Source organism: Caretta caretta, chromosome 5 (assembly GCF_965140235.1).
Source record: "Caretta caretta isolate rCarCar2 chromosome 5, rCarCar1.hap1, whole genome shotgun sequence".
NCBI classification, from domain to species: domain Eukaryota; kingdom Metazoa; phylum Chordata; order Testudines; family Cheloniidae; genus Caretta; species Caretta caretta.
The window spans coordinates 99,298,072-99,321,619 of NC_134210.1; the positions used below are offsets into that span (position 1 = coordinate 99,298,072).

A 23,548-nucleotide genomic window follows, 5' to 3' on the forward strand; every position below is an offset into this window, starting at 1 on the left:
CTAGGGGGTTTTCAAATCCTTGTTTTCTCTATACCTGTATTGCCGTCAGCGAGCAGGAAGGAAGGCAGTGTCATACTGAAGCAGACGTCAGTGCTGTCAATGGAGGGACGTCCTCTGACAACAGTGTGGTTTGACCTATAGCCCAGACTTCAAACACCATCTACTCATTTCCCATTAGACTGTACATCAAAAGTTTCAAATCTGTTTTCCACTTCTGCCACACAGTCTTCGAATATCACTGTGTGCTGAATATTTTTCTTAAACTACAGAGTTTGTAGTTTATTTGTAAAACCATTACATGAAAGAGCTCTAGTGGAACAGAAAATAAAGTAAGTATTAGTGCCTTGGCTTTGAAACACATTTTCAAACTGTGTGTTGTTTTTTTTTTCTTTAAAAAGGTTACTGACAGTAGATACAGCTTCATGTTCTGTTACTCGCCCACTATGTATATGAAGTTCAGTGAAAGATTCTCACACTCAGTCTGGTCTCTTTTTATGCTGGGTAAATGGGTCAGAGCAGAATAAAGGGCCCTTAAAAACTATAGGGAATATCCCCCTAGTGTGTGCATTGTGAAAGACAGCCATAAGAATTCCATAATACACCTGGTATAGGGGGCATGCCAGAGTGGCAGAGGGACACCTAAGGAGTGTATACACTCCTTATGTAGTGTAACACACATCCCAGTCTGCAATCCAGAAGGCCTAAGAAGGCTGCTGTATCTTAGACGCTCCCAGCATAATTTAGGCAGGCCCTCGGTCTCTCCAGCTCTAGAAGAAGCCCAGGTTCAGAGGGTGCAAAGTGGCTTAAAGCTGTCTTAGCCCTTCATCCCCTAGACTGAGTCCTGACTTAAAACCTCTTCCACAGGGCCTGATTCAGCTCATACCAGTGTGAGACCACTAGAAGTAATTCCATTCACGTCAGCGGAGTTGCCTATTACACTAGTGTTCTTGACTAAATTCAGAAAAGAGCTCATACTTCACATGTATCTGAAACAGGCACTCTTAAGTTTAACCCCAGCAAATACCTCATATTTTACTGTCCTAGATGCTTAAGATTTCTTTTTCTCCTGCTATAAGAATGTAAAGTAAATGGGAGTTAGTCATGTCAAAACATGCAATTACGATCTCCAGATTTTCAAATGCAACACACACACTACAGAATATCCTTTTAAAGACAACTTTATGTAGCTGCGTTTAAAAACGTGTTTTTTTTACTGCAGACAAATTAACTACAGGGCATCTTCATAACTCCAGCTGCTGGAGTTATGAAGTTAGAGTGTATGATTAATTCTCACACTACTTTATCCAAACCTGATGCTAATCATCAAATGAGCCTGGCTCCTGAATTCAGCACAACTCAGGATCAGGCCCCAAGTGATCTTTTGCATGAGGCAATCAGTCTTGTGATTGTTAGCAGTGGTGCTTGTGCAAAGTGCAATAAAAAAAATTGTCCAGCATCAAAGTATTTCCTCTGTGGTCAAGACAAAGTTTAAACCCCCGTACATATCTATATAAAACCATCGAGAAACAGTATATGCATATTTGCAGGAATACTAGGTAAGACAGGAACTATCTTACTGGAACAGACCAGACATTCATCTAGTCTTGTATTCTGAGTGGCTAGTATCAGACTTTAACACCAGAAATGATAGCCTAGTCTCTCCTCCTGCACAACACAGGCCATAGGAGTTTCCTGCTTCAAGTTCAATAGGTATGATTCAGGTAAGCGCATCTTCAGGAGTCTTGATTTTAAGAATTCTGAATGATGGAGAATCCATCACAACCCTTTGCAAGTTGCTGCAATGGTTAATTACCCTTACTGTTAAAATTCTGCACCTTATTTCCAGTCTAAAATTTGTCTGTCTAGTTTCAACTTCCAGCCCCTGGACTATATTATCTCTGATAGTTTGAAGACCCTTCATCAAAATTCTGTTCACTCTATAAGTACCTTCATAGGGATCCTTAGCAAACAGTTATGGGAATGACAAGCTAAATAGACTCAAGGAGCTCACTCATGAGAGAGCATATCTTCCAATCCTTTAATCATTCTCCTGGCTTTTCTTTGAATCCTCTTTTTTTTTTTGCATGAGATTACAAGAACTATTTCCCACAAACCCATGTTGATTGACATTAATTATATTACCCTTCTTTAACAGTGCCACATGAGCCATTCCATTATTTTGCCTGGGACTGTCAGACTTGTGTTATGAAGGAGCACCTATTTTACCTTCTCCAAACCCCTTGCCATTTTTGCACTGGGATATCTATCATCCCCTAATCCTTTCAACCTCTCCTTGCATGGAAGTCTTTTTATGCCTCTCCCAACTTTTCTCCTCTTCCATGCAATTCTCCTACTTTCCTCAAAACATTTTTTGGAATCCAGTGTGGAGTTCCATGTATAACAAAAAAGCTCATCTCCTTCTCCAATTTAATAATTACAAGTTTTGCAATTAGTTTCTGCATCAAAACTGGGTAAGAACTACAATAACCTACTCCTTACCAACACCCCACATATATGCTTTACTGTCCAGTATCCTGTCTTCTGACTCCAGCACAGGTATGGAGGGACTATCTACTTTCTGTTTATAGAGCCAAATAAAATACCTGCTTTTACTGTCTTCTCATTTCTGCCCCCCCTCCCAACCCCCCCACCAGAAGGTGTCATGGCCACACTGACTAGCTCGCCAGAAGTTACTATCCAATCCAGTAAGTCTCACTTCCCTACTGAGGAGGACAATGCAGTCTCCAAAGCACTCAGAGCTTTTAAAAGCATTTCCCTCTTTATACTACTACTTCCTCTCTTACTTGTGTTTAAATGCAAATTTAAACTATTGTTTAAACAGAATCTTCAAGTTAGGGAAGAGAATCTTCTACAAGGCTGGGAAATGTTTCCATACAATATAATGTGGTTGGCCACACAGAATAGGTTGGTTCTGAATGCTGCTGCTCTTTATTCCTCATTTTTTGCCCTTTCTATGCTCAGCGCTCCCTGGCAGCCTGCATGCAATTTCTTTTACAATTTAGATTCTATGGCAATTGCTTGGCTAAAAAAAATCCATGGTAGTAGTTCCCACTTACTGGGAGCCAGCCCTTATTGCCTTACCTGGGCTAAAAAAACCACACATGCTTTGGGCTCCACCTCTTAACTTTCCAAGTGGGGTGTGAGGAAGTTCAACCTCTGGCTCACTGCTACTATAATCGGACAGGGCATCTGGGATGGCACTTTGTTTGGTAGGTCAGTTGTGTACACTGAGCAAGGTCCCTTAGAACTGGGCAATTCTATAATGAGCCATATGTGGTTAACTTAAATGCTCTCTAGTGTAAAAATTGTGGTTAATACTTTATCCCTTCTGTCCTTGGAATCTATTGCCATAGCAGATGAAACACTTGCTAATTCCAGCAGTATTTCCGGGTGCAAAGCACACAACCAAGAGGTGCTACTGAATTCAAGTAATAAAAGGGTTATTCTAGTCCAATACATTTAGTTAAGCATTCCCCATTAAGATGTTCTAGTCCATATTTTATAGTTAGTTATTTCTCCATAATGTAGAAAACTGATTTGCTTTAATTTCAGAAAGGCTGTTCCTACAAAAACACACGCGTGAACTAGATTAGAGTTCAAACCTGGCAATAGTGCAGCTGAAAAATAAATGCAGTTATATGTGACTGTCACTAGAGGACACTATTTATTTATTTCTCAAATCATAACGCAAACTGAATTAGAAATACAGCTCAAAGGAAAAATCAGTTGTGTGAAACTATACCCTAACCAAAAACAATAGGCCTGTGGTCTTTACACACCGAGAATCTTCTAAAGATACAAACTTGTCCCTTAACATTTTAAATGTTAATGACATGACTTCAGTTGAAGTACTATTGCTTACGAGAGGTACCCGAACAGCATACAGATCCTCTATTTACGCACAAGAGATGAGCAGCAAATGTGGGAGTAGTGGTAGTACTCCACAGAACCCTGTTCTGGAGCATATTAACATGACTAAGAAAGTAGCTTAGTCTCTAGACTCATTCATTAGCACTATTTTTGACAGTTTACCTTTCCTTCCTGTGCTAGGGCCATTTGTCCATAATACTTTGGCCTGAGATCTGTAACTCACTTTGCACAAACAACAGAATAGTCACCACATGACAGACATTTCCGATCAGGATGATTTTTAAAACCAGTGACCTGGAAGTGGAAAGGCTCCATAACTCCCTGTATACCAGAAATTGACAATTTTTTCTTGCGGAATCCCACTCTTGCATAAAGATTTGTGATAAAATTCAAATATAAAATGGAATATTTATATTAGCAGTGTGTCAAGCACTCAAATGTCAGACTGAACTGTCCTCGTGGAAATACTAGGTAGGTATCACTTTGACTTTTTTCTTCAGTTGTACAGTCTCCTGACTAGAACTTTAGCCTTTCATATAAGATTCTACAGGAACAGTTTCAGACGTCTGTCCTTTCAAACTTCATAATTTTAAAATGTTCCTCGAGCATGTCAGGATTCTTATCATCCATGCCATCTAAGTCAATATCAAAATCCAGTTCATCACTTTCCTCTGACTCATCTCTTCTACGGAGCGTTCTTTGGCAATTTCCAGTAGTCTCATTCTCCGTCTTCTCTGGTCCTTTACTGAGCCTAAAAGGAAACACAGAAGTCTTATTTGACAGACTTTCAGGATCTAATTATTAAACTGGGAGTGGAGCAGGGGGAACTTTTGGTTTTGTGGTTTTAATAAAAATAAAACCATTCTATGGGGGGGGAACACGGGGACGACAGATCTATCCATCTATCTAATCAACTGTTGTTTGCCATAAGCCACATACCAGCAAATTAATACATGATGCTCAGTAAAGGGAAACTGCTGGCCCGAGCAATAAAAACACTAAATAGCATAGTTGCTATGCTCTCTATCAACCCTTGTTTGGTTTCTTTTTTCTGCTTACTGTAATACTGAATAATCAGATGACAAATTAAATTCAAACAGTAAATTAGCTTGTGCATATTTTATGGTAATTAACTTTAGTCCATTTTAGAGGGCTTAGTTCCAAAGTATATGCAATTACCCTTTGCAACTTAAAATAAAGTCTTATTGGGTCTGATCTCATTCCCACTAACGACAATGGGAGTTTCACCCCTGATTTCTGTAGGACTGAGGTTGCTGTCTTCTACTGAATCCTGTCCCGATTACTTAAGGTGCATACTAACATAAGGAAATGTGCCCTGAAATACAACAGAACAATGAAAATTTCCAAACCTATTTTGTTAAAAGAATGCATGAGATACAACTAGTGCAGGTATGTAATCAAACTTTCTGAGAAGTACTTACGGAACTACAATTTCTTCCTTCTTTCCACATTTAGCGCACACTTCTAATTCACAAGCACAGGATCTGCAAATAATATGGTAAGAATCCTTTACAGTCTTTTGGAGGCACTTCACGCTATTAAGAAGGAAAATATTAGAATGATTGGCTAGTTAGCAAATTGGAATGTTCAATTAATTCTTAAAACTTTCCAATAACAAGTCTAATTGTTTCATAGACCCCAAAGTGGGAGAAGACTACTTTCCGTAATAATAAAGTCCTATGTATATGCCAATCTCATATGTAATATTAAAGAAATGTTAACTAATTGACTCTACTATCATATTTCTCTAACCTTTTAAATGTCAGTTTTGGAAAATTAAAACAAAAGAATTTGTTTTAACTGAATTTAGTTACTGTAATCTTAAATGTTCCCCCATAATAACACACATCAGTGCAACTCCACCAAAAATATTCTTAAAACATTCCTTTTTCTTTTAATCTGTTTAATGTGACCTGCACATCAGTAAGCATTCTATTAGCTAAAATTATATATTTTGGCCTGATCCTGCAATTAGATCTACATAGGCTGAGCTCTGCACCCTCACAGAGCTTCAGTGACATCCATTTATAAGGAGCAGTTTGTAATAGTGGCAGCCTTTATTTGTAGATGTTGAGAATAACGAAGATCTGATAAATGCCAGAACCATCTATTCTATCTCAGATACTGAAGAGAATTTTTGAAAATAAAGTTGATTTAATGGTCTTCCATCTCCATGAATGACTAGAAAAATCTACTAGTGAAAACGGTTTGTCACCTGCATAGAGGCCATTTGTATTTTATACAATATATTCCTATGAAACAAAACACTTTATTTTAAAGCCTGATTACAAACAAAAGTTCTGCCTGCATTAACAAAGTGGAATTAAGCCCTAAAAGGGTTTCTTTAGGCCCCTGTCCAATAGCGGTCAGATGCCTATTCATTTGGTGGTACTGAATGAGGTTTGATAGGGTCCAAGATTGAAAAAATAAATTCATTTGGTTAAAAATTCCACCCCTTTCCCCCCCAGTTTATCTTGTGTACTGGAAAAATAGAGATGTTTCCCTGTCCCTGACTGACTTTGCAATCTTGGGACAATCACTTATGTTTCTGTGCCTCAGGTTTGTCTATTTAGAGGATTAGGATAACAAGCACTATGATGCGTAAGGCTGTTTAGGTATTTTAATGAAAGGTGCTATATATGTAGTTTAAAAAAAAAAAAAGACACCCAATGGTTTGCATTTTTAAGAGAACACACTTAAAATTTTTTTTTAAAAAGTAAAAACATTATAAGCTTTCCTAGAACTTCAGACTACTGAATTTAGAGCTCAATACAATATGGATTATATCTCTTCTACACACGAAAATGAAATTTCCAAAAATGGTAATACACCCCCCAAAAGAGGTGTACAAAGTATACAGTGATTTGCTGTGAAGTAATTGTTGACTCACCATTTCTTCGGTTTTGATAGTGGTTTGTATTTGCTGAATTTTACACGCCACTCCAAGACCTCCTTACAGTGCTGACACACTCCATCATGAAGCTTTGCATTAATTTTCTAAAAAAAAAAAGTTGTGCTTGAAGTGTCATCTTTTACAAACCAACCAATTAGCAACTATTCATCAGTTTAGTTTAAAAAAAAAAAAAGCCTCTTATGAAGTAATTCCACCCATCATCTTTTGATATCCTGCAGCTACAGTACTGGGGGAAGATGTATTCTAATGGCAGTGCAAGAACAAGGAGTTCATCTATTTACCTGTTCTTATGTTAGTAATAAAGAGACTGAACACTTCCAAGCATTCCTAAAAATCAGTAAAGGTAAATGTTGCCAGAGTACTTCCATTCAGAGTAAAATGCATGTGTTTGGTACAGAAATGGATTTTGAGAGACCAGCTTTGCTCACTGAAGACCGTTACAAGTTTAATACCTATAATTTACACTATATTAGGCTTTAGCAATGATAATGTATATTAAGTGGGTAGCCTCAAACTTTTTTCTAAAAGCACAGAGGAAATGGAAGTGCCACATCTTATACCATCAGGAGGACACGTCTTCCATATTATGAACTTCATTCCTATAAAGAGTTCCTTCTGCTTTCCTTCCACATTTAATTTCATTTTTAAGAAGGAATGAATCAGTTGAACTAGAGAAGTGTTTCCATGATAAGGGAAAGCTTAGTATAGGTACATGTTGCAAAAGAAAGTTGTCCTATTCACTGAATTAGGTGAGAATACAGTACACATGAAACAACACTGGTTGCCCTAGAAAGTAATTATCCAGGGCATAGGAAACCTTGGCTTCCTTAAACAGCTCCCCTTTCTTAGACTGAATCAGGCACATTCTTTATATTCATTCCTTCACCTTGGACTGTCAATGACATTAATTCTGGTAATGACATTGTCAAGGTTCCTCCCCCACTCTGAACTCTAGGGTACAGATGTGGGGACCTGCATGAAAACCTCCTAAGCTTATCTTTACCAGCTTAGGTCAAAACTTCCCCAAGGTACAAAATATTACATCCGTTGTCCTTGGACTGGCCGCTACCACCACCAAACTAATACTGGTTACTGGGGAAGAGCTGTTTGGACACGTCCTTCCCCCCAAAATACTTCCCAAAACCTTGCACCCCACTTCCTGGACAAGGTTTGGTAAAAAGCCTCACCAATTTGCCTAGGTGACTACAGACCCTTGGATCTTAAGAACAATGAACAATCCTCCCAACACTTGCACCCCCCCTTTCCTGGGAAATGTTGGATAAAAAGCTTCACCAATTTGCATAGGTGACCACAGACCCAAACCCTTGGATCTGAGAACAATGAAAAAGCATTCAGTTTTTTACAAGAAGACTTTTAATAAAAAATAGAAGTAAATAGAAATAAAGAAATCCCCCCTGTAAAATCAGGATAGTAGCTATCTTACAGGGTAATTAGATTCAAAAACATAGAGAACCCCTCTAGGCAAAACCTTAAGTTACAAAAAAGATACACAGACAGAAATAGTTATTCTATTCAGCACAATTCTTTTCTCAGCCATTTAAAGAAATCATAATCTAACACATACCTAGCTAGATTACTTACTAAAAGTTCTAAGACTCCATTCCTGTTCTGTCCCTGGCAAAAGCAGCATACAGACAGACACAGACCCTTTGTTTCTCTCCCTCCTCCCAGCTTTTGAAAGTATCTTGTCGTCTCATTGGTCATTTTGGTCAGGTGCCAGCGAGGTTACCTTTAGCTTCTTAACCCTTTACAGGTGAGAGGAGCTTTCCCCTGGCCAGGAGTGATTTCAAAGGGGTTTACCCTTCCCTTTATATTTATGACAGACATCAATCCACTAAGAACTGAACTGAGAAATCAAATCTGTTAATATTTTTAAATGGAGAGACTGAATAATGGGTATCACACAGAAGTATGCTACTTATTTCTTGTTCATGAGCAGTTTCATTATAGAAGCCAGTCTCCATGAAAGACTGACCACAGATTTTCTTATCTTTTATGTTCAATAAAGTGTCAATACTATTTCTAAACACAAGAGTAAGATATCATGTTTGAAATATTTGAGTGGATAATTATATTAGCCATGAATGCTACAAGCTATATGAAGAAAACAATGAAAAATTTAAGGTTTTTTTCAGAATACTGAACACTTATGCTTTTGAATAGTTTTCATACGTTTGCTGTAAGCAGCTTCAAAAGGAGACAATGGCAACCATTTAAATGACAATTGCTATATTCAATTATATTAAACTGGAAATAATGGCAACAAAGTCAATTGACTATTGAACCACCTCTAAATATTACAGTTCAGAAGCATCTACTCATGATGGAACAGAAGAGCACACTAGCAGTCTCCCCAGTGGAGCTATGGAACAGTATCTCTAGCCTGGGCTCCTTTCTTTCTACCTGCTTCTATTTCATAGAGCGCATTAGTAGAGCTTAGAGCAGAGTTCTCACTCTTCACATCCTCCGCCAACAGAGTGAAAAGGATCCTATTGTTGTTTCTACTGTGATAGTGCCAAGAAGCCCCAGACCCATTGTGTGCCCCCGCCCCACCAAAACTGCCCTACTTTAGACAGAGCGTGTAAATGACTGTTCTCTCACATAAATGTATATCATGCCAAAAACGTGAGGTTATAAAAAGTGGTATGCTATGTTGAAGAATTTCTTGCAATAGTAGTATTTCATAAAGCAATTCAGATGTAGTAATTGTTCCCCAATCTCCCTGTGTCCTCTGCCTATTTTAAGGTTTTGGGGTTGTCTTGTTTTGGGGTTTTTAAAGTAAAAATTGGGTACTTCAGGTTCTCTATGTTCCAAGATGTTACCATTATAAAATGGAAAGATGGGCATAAGTGACAGACTTATACAATTTAGCCTCTTGGTTTCATCCCAGTAGTCACAAGGTATACAGGCCTTTTCTCCATTTATGTTAATTCACAACACTAACTGTGTATGCACATGTAATGATTTTTAAAATGAGGTAGGCCTAGAGTAGCTGTCCTGGTAATAGGCACAATATAAAATAAGTAGCTATTAAGTTCCATTATATTAGCTATAGTGCCTGTCATCAGAATAGCTACTCTAGGACTACACAATTTAACATTTTGTATACTTCTTCTTTCAAACCACCAACAAATTCTACATTTTAATATTACAATGTCAAGCACTCAAAAGTTAGCAAATGCCCTAATTAAGATTGCCTGTGCATATGCATTTTGATCCAGTCCTTAAATGACACTTTTTTCCCATGGGACCTGCTGCCTCATTCAGTGAATGGATAGTCATTCAACTCCCCATCCCCTTAAATCCTTCACATAAAATGTGTGGCCCCTGGATAGGTCTTAATGTATGCCATCCACCTTATCCTTATTACAAAGTCTTTAATTTCCTCATTGAAGTTTTCTGTGGCAGTCCCACATAGTAGCTGAGTGCATCACAAAAAGTAATTCATCTTCACAACACCCCACTGGTAAGTAACTGGGATTATTCTTTTTATAGCTGGGGAACTGAGGCAGAGTAAGGCAAAAGTAGTCAAGAGTCCACTGTTTTTTTGGGGGGTGGGGTGGGGTGTCTAATTTGAAGATGGCAATGGGCTGATTTTTTTTTCCAGCATACTTAACATTTTTATAGCACTCTAATATGTTCAAAGCCAGACTCCAGCTATGATTGTGAGAACTCACCACTTCTGTATATCTGTCCCCAGATGTCTCAAGGTGACCCAGAAAGTGAGTAACATACAATTTGTGGCCAACTGAAAAGTTCAGTTTAAATGATTTGCCAAGCATCCTAAAGGAACTCTGTGATAGACTCAGGGATAAAATCCAGTGCTCCAGGGCAACGTTTAACTGCCTTAAGCATGAGACTATCCTTTTCTGACATTTCACTACCTCATTCTCATCTCTCTCAACTTCTGCACCATGACGTGGTTCTTACAGACAACTGCCTCCTTTACTACACAATTCTGCTTCAACCCAAAAGCACAGTCCATCCTACACACTGAGCAAGGCAAGGGTTCTGTGAAAAAACAGTATCCTGTAACTAGTATGGTTGCCAACGGTCCAGGATTGTCCTGGAGTCTCCAGGAATTGAAGATTAATCTTTAATTAAAGATTAATCATGTAACGAAACCTCCAGGAATATGTCCAACCAAAATTGGCAACCCTAGTAACTAGATATCATGTATCATAATGCATATGCACAAGGTGGGACTGAAGTAAGGTTGCACAAGTTGTAATGAGTCACCTTACCTGTGGGGTTAAAATATTAAATATGTAGAGTAAGTTGTGTATTCTAACACTCATAATTTAATCTTCCATACCTACCTACTTAAGATAGATGTCCTCGTTAAGAGTGCAAAGTAGTAGTTTCCTTAGTATAGGTTGTTCGATCTTTTAATAAGCCTCAGGATGAGTGCATGTCCATTTTATCTACTGAATCGTCACACTTTCAGGAATACCAACTCTAAGTTCTCTGACCTCCTTAGCCATTTTTATTCTACCTGAATACAAGAAGCTTACCTTCCTTCCTACCTGCTTTAAGCCCAATCAATTTACTTAGTAGTTTTGAATATTTTTGCAAATATTCTACACTATAATAACCCCTACCTCTTTAGTAACAATTTTTCCCACAGTCCTGCAAACAAGTTGAGAAATAAGACCCAGACAGCTATTTCCCTTCAGTCTTCCATTGCAACTGACCAACTGGAGAGCACTCCCCCACACCCAAAATCGATTTTATTACTATTCATATCTCCTCCTGATGGGTACAATTCTTGGCTCTCCCACACATCACAGATGTGACATAGAGGCCCTACCCTTACCTTCATCTCCTCCTCCTTTTGCCTGAGGCCTTATTTACTTTGGGAAATTTGTATACATGGTGATTGTTTTGGACTGAGGTAGCTCCACCAGCAGTAAAAGTAATCTAAACAAATGTAGACAAGAAGCTAATGTTTTTAGTCACCATGAAATCTAATCCATTGTTTTCCTTGGTCTCAGGCTGCCCCAGACACAAACTTTGAACCATGATATCTAACTATTCACTCAAGTCTTCAGTGCTGATTCCCTCCTAGAATTGCTACCTCTAAACTTCTTAAAAGGGGACTTGGAGTGATGGCAATGCCTCTTCCTCTACTTTTCAATTTTTTTTTATTTTTTTTTTTAAATGGAAAAACTTTTCTGTACCAAGTCCAAAAATCCTTGGCTTCCCAGACCATGCTCCCCCTACCACCTCAAAACAAAAAAAAACCTCTCTGAACTGGATTTTAACATGCTCCAAAACAGGACTTAAAGGGACTGGAGCCACTCCAACTCCACCCTGGAAGCTGTAAGTTTCTTACATCTTCACAGACTGGAGGTTACTTGTGATCCTCGCAGGCCCAAGTGGTGAACTTCAGGCGGACTGAACATCTGGTGAGTAAATGCTCCTCATCAATGCATCAAAGGTATTATGTATAGTAGCCTTACAGACATTTGTCTCACATGAAGGGCAGTTCTTAAACTCAGTCTTTCCCCCAGGATCTGCCATTACAGCTGAAAATAATATCATGGAGTTAGAAGGGATTGTTCCTATGCAAATGAGAAACACTTAAATACTACAGGTTTTAATTAAAATTATGCAAATAACTACTGCAGCATAAAATGATTGGAGAATGGACACATCTAAGCAATTCATCTAATTGTCATGTTTGGATTAACTAAAGCTTTTCAGGCCTGATCCTGCTCAACTTAAATCAACATCCATTTCACCATTCTCTTTAATGGAACTGCAACTAACCCTTATTTTCTTAACATGGAATATATTTGTATTTAAGTATCTATTATATACAATGGCTTTTTAAACTTCTGAAAAGCAGTTTATCTATCTTCATTCTACGATTAACTTTCCACCTTAGTACAGTAAACATAAAAACTTGGTCTCAAAATATAGTGGGTTTTTATTCTAAACTAATTATATTAGTAGCGCAGGCAGCGCCACTTATGGTCAAGTTTGCCCAAAACTTCACATTATAAGACCTAGCTTTCAGATGCTTCCAACTTTGCCAAACAAACCGATGAGTCTGTTTTCCATGCTGAGTGTTTGCCTAAGTCAGAATGTTTTGAAAAAGTTTCAACTAAGAGTTCAGCCATTTCTAGGAAGATTAGGGAAAAACACTATTGTTCAATCCATGGTTTTTTTTTATTTACAACCGTTTCATTGAGAAGCTGTAGTGCCTTCATGCTTTGGAGCATGTACACAAAATTTGGCAGAGCATTTTAGTATCGTTAACCATTTTTAGTATGTTATGGAGGTACAACACTACACTTCTGAGTTGAAGGAAGCTCATTATTGTTAAGCAGTGTACTTTTAAACAAGGAGTCGGCCTCTCTTACAGATACTTCACTAATTTCCAATAATACGCTGTGACTGGTACTGGAAAAAAACATTTATTACTGGAGTGATGACAAAGATCAGCTCAGCAATGTGTAATGTACTTGGAATGCAAAAGGCCATACCCAAGAGAATTGCAATGTATGTAATAATGCTGAAGAACACATACTTTTCCAAGTACTAGTTGGAAATAATTCATAATTGATGGATAAATACCTGTTTGTGAAGCTATGAGAAACCCTGAGTTCATTTTAATGGAGACATAAAGCACTGAACACTATAATTACCAAACAAAAGAATGATGCTCATTTCCTGTTGGCAGCAGGTTTCCTGTATTAGCTCTGTTCGTGCAGAAACCAACTGGCATACAGCAATGAAAGCAATCAGCGTATTGTATATATTTTTTTCTTTTCTGAAGTACATTTAGTTTTATACAAGTAACACAGGCGTACCGGTTAAAGATAAACTCTTCCCCCATCCCTCTACTTCATTAGTGGGTGCCCAGCCCTGCCCATATTAGTCATAGTTTAACTTTTCCTTTTTACACTGAAACTCCAAAGTTCACCTTAAGTTAAGATCAGGTGACAAAAAAAAGCTATGCCTCATATGCCCAATCTTCTGCATTTCCAGCAACATATGCTTGAATAATATGAAACTACAGAGCTCCCATCTAAGGTCCTCTCCCACAAAGACATGCACTGAGTAGTACCAGTGATTTTTATTTAAAATGAACAGTACACATGAGAACCTTTAATAAAGGGTAATATAAATTTAATACAATTGAATTTTGTTTTGCAGCAAATCACTCTACAATTTGAAGAACTAGTCCAATTTCTTAATAGCTAAAGTATCATTAACATTTGTCTAATTATCTCATCTTCACTGGCATAATTAATATTTAGTTATATTTGAAGATTCCTTTTTCTTTTGGATTTAAGATTGGCATTCAACGTGTGTGATTTCTCTGACATTTGATACTCCATTCAAAGCTTTTAAAAAAAAAAAAAACCGCAGGAAAACTGTCCACTGTTAATAACCATTAACAATTTTCAAATATTTTTAGTCAACTTATGATAAAATACAATGGAAATAAATGCATGATGCCTAAACAAGAAAGTAATTTTATCACCTTGGGTCCCTAAAACACAAATACCACTTTTTTTTTTTTTTTTTTTTTTTTTGAGTAGAGCAGATTTAAAGAGTAGAAGTAGTTTGGAATAGGGGCAGGAAAACGTTTTCAACAGACTGAGCTGTGCAAGTGGAAACCCCTACCAGACCTATAGTGAAACACATGAATAAAGAGAAGAGACCTGTATTATAAAACCAAAGTGAGCCCACAGATGTGTAGCTGGATTTGCAGTCCATGAAAGGCAGAAGCAATCCAAAGCTTTGAAAATCAAAAGGGCAATTTCAAATCCAATACAGAAATGGAAGAGAATAGCAGCTTGCCTGTGCTTGTAAGTCTGTCTGTCCCCTGTCCTCTGATGCCTTGCCAGCATCTCCTATGCCATTCCAACCTGTTGTGTTTGTGCAGCAGACAAAGTGAAATGTAGTAATCCGTAAGAGGGCTGGGTTGAGTGGAACCACAAGAGAGCTAAACATGTGGGAGCAGTTGCCAGCTACTGTATGTGTTATTTATAGGACTTCTGGCTTTCGAGGTTTGTTAGTTTCACTTTTGGGGGGTTATTTTTTTTAGCAATTTTGAAGTTTTCTGTAGATGCCCAAAAATCAGAGGGTTTTGGAACTTATGTACTGTATTGAGTAATGTCTTCGTAATATACTCTTGTGTCCTTTAACATTACTGCTGTTTCAAACAGCACTATGTTGAAGTGCATTTGGGAATCTCTACTTTGCAGCAGCAGGGTCTACAGCGACTAACTAATATTCAACACATTTAGTGTGCTTCAGAAATCACATCTCTGTAGTCCACGTTGTGACTCTACACATCACTTGCATCTTAGGGCTTGTCTACACATAACCATTTCCAGTATTTATTGGATAAACACCAATTTTTTGTTTGTATGGAGGGTTTTTATCAGCTACAACCAAAGGTCAGAAGCCCTAGTTTACAGTCAAGGTTTAAGAATTTTAACCAGCCAAAAATTACCACATTGTCAAGTGCAGGGTTTTTTGGAGTTTTTATTATTATTTAAACACATCTAGACTGCAATATGGGGATTTTTTTAGTTTTTTCTATTTAGGGGACTTTTTTTAGCTAAAAACATAATCCAGGTGAAGACCTAAGTGATACTGCTAAAAACAAAACATTCTAGAGCCATGCTAGAACTGTGACCTTGCTGTCAACTGAGGGCATCTGACCACTGCACCATGAAGCCTCAGACTCACGCTGGCCTTCATCAATGCGCAGAAGCAGTGAGCATGGAATGACTTCTTCCATTTTCAATTGTTTAACTCAGTTATTCTATTAAAACAGGGGGTTGAATGCAATTCAAATTTGTGTACTATGTTTATTGATCAACAAAGGCAGGAGTGAACGTTGTTCGGTACTTTACAAGCTCCACTGGCTGCCTATAAGATTATTAATGGACTAAAACTCCCAATGGCTTCATACACATTCATGAACCAGAAAGACAGGTTGTGGTGTCCCTGTGAGTATAGCTAACTGGTCCGTGTCAGTTTCTCAGAGCAGGAAACATTTGCAATGTAGTAGTCACCAGCTAAAGAACGCTCTGGCAGAGGTGATTAGACTGATTACACCCATAAGTGTGTTCAAATCCAAACAAAACAATCTTTTGATAAAGCCTTCCCCCACTAGTAGTATTGACTCAATGTGGAAATTATGAAGGGCAGGGGAGAAGAAACATCAAGAGGAGGAGCAAGAGTAGATTAATACAGGCACATCTCTTTGGAAAAAGTGTGGAGACAATGAAGTTATAGCCCTCTTTGGGGTACACTCCCTATTTTATTAGTTATAGCAAGTAGATGTTCTGGGGATACCCTTTTAAACTTTAGAATGAAGAGCAACTTCCTTAAAGAGTAGAACTGAAAGTTGTTGGGGGCAGGCATTCTTGAAGTGCACTACAAAATGCTGATCTGAGATTGGGTGCAGTAGCAAGGAACAAATTGTCAGTGTGCATTAATCTCAGGTAGCTGTTTGACGTGTCAGGTATGGGTTCTGAAAGGTAATGTACTCATTGCTATGCAAAATTCAGTTTAACCTTTTGTTTTTACATCTGGCAGTGGTTCCCATGATACAGAACAGAAGTAGATATAATCACAACTGAGACCACAACCTATTCCCAAGCCACTCTCTCCTATGCCACTATAAACAATGACTTCAAACTAACATCCTCTAGTAAAACTCACAAAAGGCAAACTAACAGCCCTACCCTTCATAATTAAAATATGAGAGCTATAAATAAAGATACACACTAAAATTTCACTACAGAATCTGCAGACTCAGGATAAAAAGTCAGTCCACAACAACAAAAAATTGCACAGCAGTGACAAACTCTCAATATGTAATCAAAGAATGTGAATGTGTAACACTCTGAGTAAGAACTGTAGTATTTATGTAGTGTATAAGTGGCAGAGTCTCATAGTACATTTGCTAGCCATAACTAAAGTACTTTGTAGTATAAAACAGCAGCAGCTTTCCTTTCATACACACCTGGATATTAAATGTTGATAGCAATATAAACTTACACCACATCAGTAACAAGATTAATTCAAGAAATTTGTCCAAGTGTAAACTGGTCCCATGTCAATTTAAGGTACTAATAACAGAAAATAAAGGACACCAAATCAGATCACATCTATTGAGAGCTCAATTATAAAATGACAGGCAAGATTTGCGTCCTGATCCTGCAACTGGATCAATGCAGGCAAACTTCTGGTCCCACTGGCAGATACCCAGTTGAAGGGGTGGGGTCTTATTTAGCACCCAATGGAAAATATATATGTATTATACTAAAGAGAGAGGAGTTTATAGGTAGGAAAATAATACCCTATTGATTGAAAAGATGAATATTGAATCTTTAAACGTTTAAATGATGGATTTTCATGCTACTAAAACACCTCAAATAAACAGACCAGTTTTCTGTGAGTTCGGTTTGGTATGGTTACTTTTTGAGAGTGGCTAAAGGTTTAGTTAATAACTGGCCTATGAAAATACCTGAGTATTTGGGGGAGATTTACTAGAAGATGCATAGAATCTAAATAATTTTCAAATAAATCTGACAAACTGGGTCTGCCTGTTTAATCTCTTATCAGATCTCAAGTGATTCAACCTTCAGCCATCTCATTTGCCATTTCAGGAATCGGGTTGGCTTTCCTGACAGCCGTCCTGCTGGTCTGTGAATGATAAGGGTCGCTGTCTCCAGAACAATAACTTCCCCCACTATTTCTCTATTTTCCTTGTTTACTACTTCTCATTCCATTCCCCACTGCCACACTTCCTACCCAAGGACAACTGGCATTAAACGGCTAATGCCAATTGCACTATTTTTCACAAACGTATCCTAAAATATATTATCTAACATCTGCAAGTTTTATGGAAAAACTTGTAAGTACATATTAAATGAACATTACATTCACATAAACTCCGATAAAATCAAATGTGTTTCTAGAAATGGTGACCTCAGTAATATTCATGTCATCAATATTAAGTCATCTAGCTACAAATACATGTAGTACACTTATTAACTCAGCTCATAAAATCTCTATCAAGCTAGCATTAAGGCACTTAAAGGAAAGATACAATATTTCAAAAGGTCCTAGCAATGTTTGCATGAGGTGGTCTGATTTTGTGTGACTGACATAATTCTGTGCTTCATATATTGTAACCTTGGAACCACACCACTAGAATACTGTTTGCATAGATGCAATGTCAACTCCAGAGATGAACCACCTGGCCATCCAAAAAAAAAAAAACACGTAAGATTGTGTATGTTGAAGACTTTTCCTAATCCCATCTTGAAAAAAAAAAAAAACTAATTCCAGAATATAAATACAAAGCAATTCACAAAGGTTCTGACCTTATATTTCAAAATATTAAATACACAACTGTACAATGCAGAGCAGTTGCATTTGGGGTTCTGATTAGGCACTTTAGCTCAAACTGTGAGGTCCCATATTTGCTTATCTAATCTGATTAGATAGTCTTAACACCTAAATTCCCTCTGAACTGCGCAGCAGGCTATCAAGGGCTGCACAGGTGGGGAGAGGTGCTTCTCCCCCATCCCCAGGGTAGCCTCCACCCCAAACTCCCAGCCGGAACCCTCAGGCCCCGCATCCTAATTCTCTGCTCCAGAGCCCTCACCCCCCACTCCACAACCCTCTGCCCCAGCCCTGAGTCCCCTCCCACACTCTGAACCCCTCGGCCCCACCCCGCATCACCTCCATATTGGTGCACATAACAAAATTTATTCCACACATGGATGTAAAAAGTTAGAGGAACATTGTGACACAGTGGCAACCTCCACTTGGTGTATTGATATTGCCTCATTTCTACCCACAGTGAAATATCCTTAAATAGCTTGATGCAGTTCTCAAGGTCTTCCTGACAGTTATTGGTTGCATTTTATATAATTAGGACGGCACCATAAAAAATAAAGGTCAGTGTAGACTTCAATGCAACTAGAACCAAAATATTTATTTTTCTTCAAATTTTTCTTGAGTGCCCATCCTGAATATCTAGATATTTGTACTATTATTTAATAATCATGCTAACCTAAGGATAAATATCCAAACAAGCAATTTACTTGCTGTGACAGGCCGTACCCTTAATTTCATCCTTTTTTACAAGACTCCGATAAATGTTGTACAAAGTATGCCTTATGAGGTATCATCTGAAAATTCAGAATCTACTGAATATTATTGCCCTGGTAAAATGCGTGGCAACACTGTATGTAAAGTTATGAAATTCCACTGTATAAGACATGTTCCAAGCCTAGGAAAACCGCTTGAAACCAGTTCCCCAGAGACAAAAGGCTAGCCAGCACCTCAGTCAGGGGTCAACATAATCAAGTGAACTATCACCTGATTAAGAAGCCATTCTTTAGTAGGAAAAAGAATATGGGTGGGTGTGGGGCATATCACTCATCTAAAGTTACACAGCAAAACTCTTCCTTTATATACATTTACATGTTACATTGCATTTACTGTACATTGCATAACATGTTTTGGGTTTGGGTTGGTCACTGTGTAGGAACCAATCCTTGGACAGCATGGTCTATCCTGTCCCTGCTTGACTTACTCTTTACTTCATTTTACATTCCAGGCTTTTGTTATCCAGTCCGGTGTCGTCATAATCAAGTGGACTATCACCTGATTAAGAGACCATTCTCTGTAGGAAAAACGAGTGTGAGCGAGAAATTTACATGTTGGCAAAGTAACAGCTGGAAGTTCCCATCTCAGACTTGCTGTCATCTGAACCTCGCTGGAGATGAGTCTCAAAGAATCATCGGATGCATCCGATGAAGTGAGCTGTAGCTCACGAAAGCTTATGCTCAAATATATTTGTTAGTCTCTAAGGTGCCACAAGTACTCCTTTGCTTTTTGCGGATACAGACTAACACAGCTGCTACTCTGAAAAGAATCATCAGTATACTTAAATTTTCAGAAAGCTTTTGACAAGGTCCCTCACCAAAGGCCCTTAAGCAAAGTAAGCTGTCATGAGATAAGACTGGTAATTGGTTAAAAGACAGGACACAAAGGGTAGGAATAAATGAATAGTTTTCAGTATGGAGAGAGGTAAATAGTGGTGTCTCCCAGGGGTCTGTAGTGGAACCAGGCCTATACAATATATTCATAAAGGATCTGGACAAAGGGGTAAACAGTGAGGTGGCAAAATTTTCAGATACAAAACTACTTAAGAAAGTTGGCACTGCAAAGAGCTACAAAAGGATCTCTCAAAACTGGATGACTGGGCAACAAAATGGCAGATGAAATTCAATGTTGATAAATCCAAAGTAATGAACATTGGAAAACATTATCCCAACCATACATATAAAATGATGGGGTCTAAATTAATTACCACTCACGAAAGAGAACTGGAGTCATTGTGGAAAGTTCTCTGAAAATATCCACTCAATATGCAGCAGCAGTCAAAAAAGTGAACAGAATTTTGGGAATCATTAAGAAAGGGATAGATAATAAGACAGAAAATATCATATTGCCTCTATATAAATCCATGGTATGCCCACATCTTGAATACTGTGTGCAGATGTGAGTGCCCCATCTCAAAAAAGATATACTGGAATTGGAAAAGGTTCAGAAAAGGACAACAAAAATTAATAGGGGTATGGAATGCCTGCCATATGAGGTGAGATTAATTAATTGGGGCCTATGTCACTAAAACAAAGGAAGGTGAAGCAAGAAATGATTAACAGAACATTAATCAGATCTGAAAAATGTGCTTTATTCAGAAGACTTAAGCAATTCTAGAGCCTATACATTATTGCAATATGTGAATGTTCTATAATAATAGGCTAAATGTACATGAATAAGGAGCAGCTCAGAGGTTGCATGGGTCAGGAATATGAATCCAATTTCTTTTTTAAAAAGTTTTTGGAAAGAATGAGTCTTTGTTCATGGGATTTTGGTGACAAGGGTAACTTATCTGCCACTTTAATAAAATATAGTTTAATTTTAGAAAACATTAAAAAGATGTTTGACATACATTCAAATACAATTTTCCTAATGATCCTAAAACTGTGTTTAGTGCAGAACTCCTTGAGGTCTAGCTCTCTAGAATTTTTGGTGTCCTAGACAAACTGGAAAATGTACACCCAACTCCTGCAGTGACACCACCACCCCCCCCCCCCCCCCCCGCTCCTAACAATCATCGTCAGAACTGCTGGATGCCCCAGAAAAGTCACCTGTACTGCCTGCAGAGCTTTCCCTACAACCTACTATACCTAACACCTTGTATTAATTTAATTATCTCCCTTTTCTTATTTCCTTTCCAAAATCCATTCAAGTAGGCTTGAGATATTGACAAGAAATATAAATCCTTTGTTCTTAATGCCACCAGAAATTAGTAATATGATTTTTTTTTTTTACAACTCTATACTAATTAACTTCAGTTTAGAGCAGTAGTTCTCAAACTTATTTGATCATCCACCCTCCCCTTTGTGTCTGTAGTCATTTACACCCCTCTCCTCACACACGTACCACCACCCAGATCTGAAGGCAGAGCAGAGAGCAGCAGCTGCTGGCTGGGCACCCAGCTCTGAAGGCAGCGCCATGCCAGCAGCAGCATCGAAGTAAGGGTGGCAATGTGAAGAGTCAATATCACTTTTCACAACAAACTTAGCACCCTATTGCCATCCTTATTTCTCTGCTGCTGCTGCCACCCAAGGAGCTAACAGCTGGAGACACACTGCCTCCAGGTGAGGGATTGAGGGGGCGGGGAAGGAAAACCTGAGGCCGGGCTGCCTCCCAGTGAGGGAATGGGAGAGGGAGGAGAGCCTGAGGTGGCAGGGCTCTAGCTGTCCCCTTTATCCCTGCCTCCCAGGTGTGCACAGACTTTCTGCACAAGCCCCAACCACCTGGGGCTGACAGCCAGAGCTGTTTTTTTCTTTAAAAAAAAAAAGACAGCACACAGTTTGCGCCACCCCATAGTTTGAGAACTGCTGGTTTAGAGAAAGAGATTAGAGTAGCCAGTTTTGTTTTTGAGCCAGCATATTTTGGTTGTGATGCACTGGCACAAACAAGTTTAATAACAGTCAAGACCAGAATTCAGATTGTTGATTCTCAGTCCATGCATTATCTAGAAGATCAACATCATCATCAAAATAAACAGTCCTAATTAAGGTGCTCAGTGCTGCACAACTCAAAAATTACTACAAACAATTGAAATGTTACATGTGTATATAACCAGTAACTACAAAAAATCATAAGGAAACAGTTTTTATATAAATGTCAATGAAATTAGTTATGAGTAGTTAAATATTTATCGCAGGGTGGTGAACTAGAGCTATGTGAAACTGTCAGGTTATAATGATCAGGGTCCATCTGAATGTTTGATTCAGTGTTCTGTTACAGGGATGTACACACATGTATGCATCCGATGAAGTGAGCTGTAGCTCACGAAAGCTTATGCTCAAATAAATTGGTTAGTCTCTAAGGTGCCACAAGTACTCCTTTTCTTTTTGCGAATACAGACTAACACGGCTATTACTCTGACACGTGTACATGAGTTTTTGTTTTGAATTAATCCTAAAACTGAAAGTAAATCCCAAACAAGAAGTTTGTCAGTTCAGCATTAAGCAAACCTGTGACTCTTGCATGGTTTTATGCGACTTAAGAAGGCCAGAGCCTCTCATAAAGTTCAGAAATCATTCAAAGACTTTGGTCTGCATCTGTAACAAACAAGTAAATGATCTAATGGCAAAGTTTCCCATCTGTAAAATGGGGATATCTACCTAGCTTCCAGAGGTGGTGTTAATAAATTAAGGCATATGTTTCTAAAGTGCTGAGACCTTGAGCTATAACAGTATTATTACACAAACCCTACATTTTGGCGTAAGCGAGGCTGACACAAGGCCCCTTTACATTCCAGTTTAGGCAGGTTGATACTGAGCCAACACGCTGAGAACTGAAGGCCAAAAGCAGCTGAAGCGGAGACCAGGAGCTATCCCCTCCCCTATTAGCGGGCTGGAGAGAGCGTTCAGCCCCATGCCTGGTTTTTAATGATGCCAGTTGAAGTTATTAGTCATTTCAGCTTGTCAGGCAGCTGCCCATAACCCTAAACCTCCCTTGTACAAACAACGCGCCACCTCCTCGGCCCCCAACCCACAGTTATCAGCTATGGGGTTCCCAGCAGCACCCCTCCCACTCCCCAGCCGCCCAGCACAAACAAGCGCTTCCCCGATCGCCCGTGCTCGGGTTAGAGGTTTAACTGCTGTTTATCGCACGTTAACGACGATTGCTCAGCACGGTCCAGTGGACGGGCACGTGACGGGCTTGCCGCAGCACCTCACGTGCACCCCTGCTCAAGTTCCCCACTTCCGCCCCGCCCGACACCGGGGCGCGCCTCATCCCGCCGCCGGGCCCGCTCGTCAGCTCCCGTAGGGGCTGGCTCTGCAGACGGCCCGGGGTCACGGAGGCGCTTCAGCGCTCTGCCGGGGGAAGCCCTCGGCGCAGGGGCCCTAGCAGCGCCTCCCCCTCGGCCCGGCCGCTCCGTACCTTGCGCTGGGCGCTTGTGTCATACTTGTCATTTTTGAAGACTCGCGAGTTCTGATGTCTCTGGGGCCGCGAGCGGGCCACGTTCCCCCTCTGGGAACTCATCCTCCCGCACCTGGGGCCACCGCTGCCGCACGTGGCTCCCTGGCCCGCCCCCTGACCCGGAACCTCTCGCCCCACCCCCTA

General features: G+C 39.2%; 1 protein-coding gene across 2 annotated transcripts; it reads right to left on the reverse strand.

Moving 5' to 3' along the window:
• Positions 1-1,162: 1,162 nt before the first annotated feature.
• C5H9orf85 (chromosome 5 C9orf85 homolog) lies at positions 1,163-23,540 on the reverse strand. 2 transcript variants are annotated; one of them, XM_048849920.2, is made up of 4 exons: positions 23,366-23,538; positions 6,803-6,909; positions 5,334-5,447; positions 1,163-4,642 (listed from the first exon to the last, which is right to left on the reverse strand). In XM_048849920.2, exons 1-4 carry the CDS (start codon positions 23,465-23,467, stop codon positions 4,450-4,452), a joined length of 516 nt encoding a protein of 171 aa, XP_048705877.2. In that variant the 5' UTR covers positions 23,468-23,538; the 3' UTR covers positions 1,163-4,449. The 2 variants fall into 2 exon arrangements, 1 of the variants encoding a protein (XP_048705877.2); XR_012668591.1 differs by having other exon boundaries at positions 4,565-4,642; positions 5,334-5,396; positions 23,366-23,540.
• Positions 23,541-23,548: the final 8 nt, after the last annotated feature.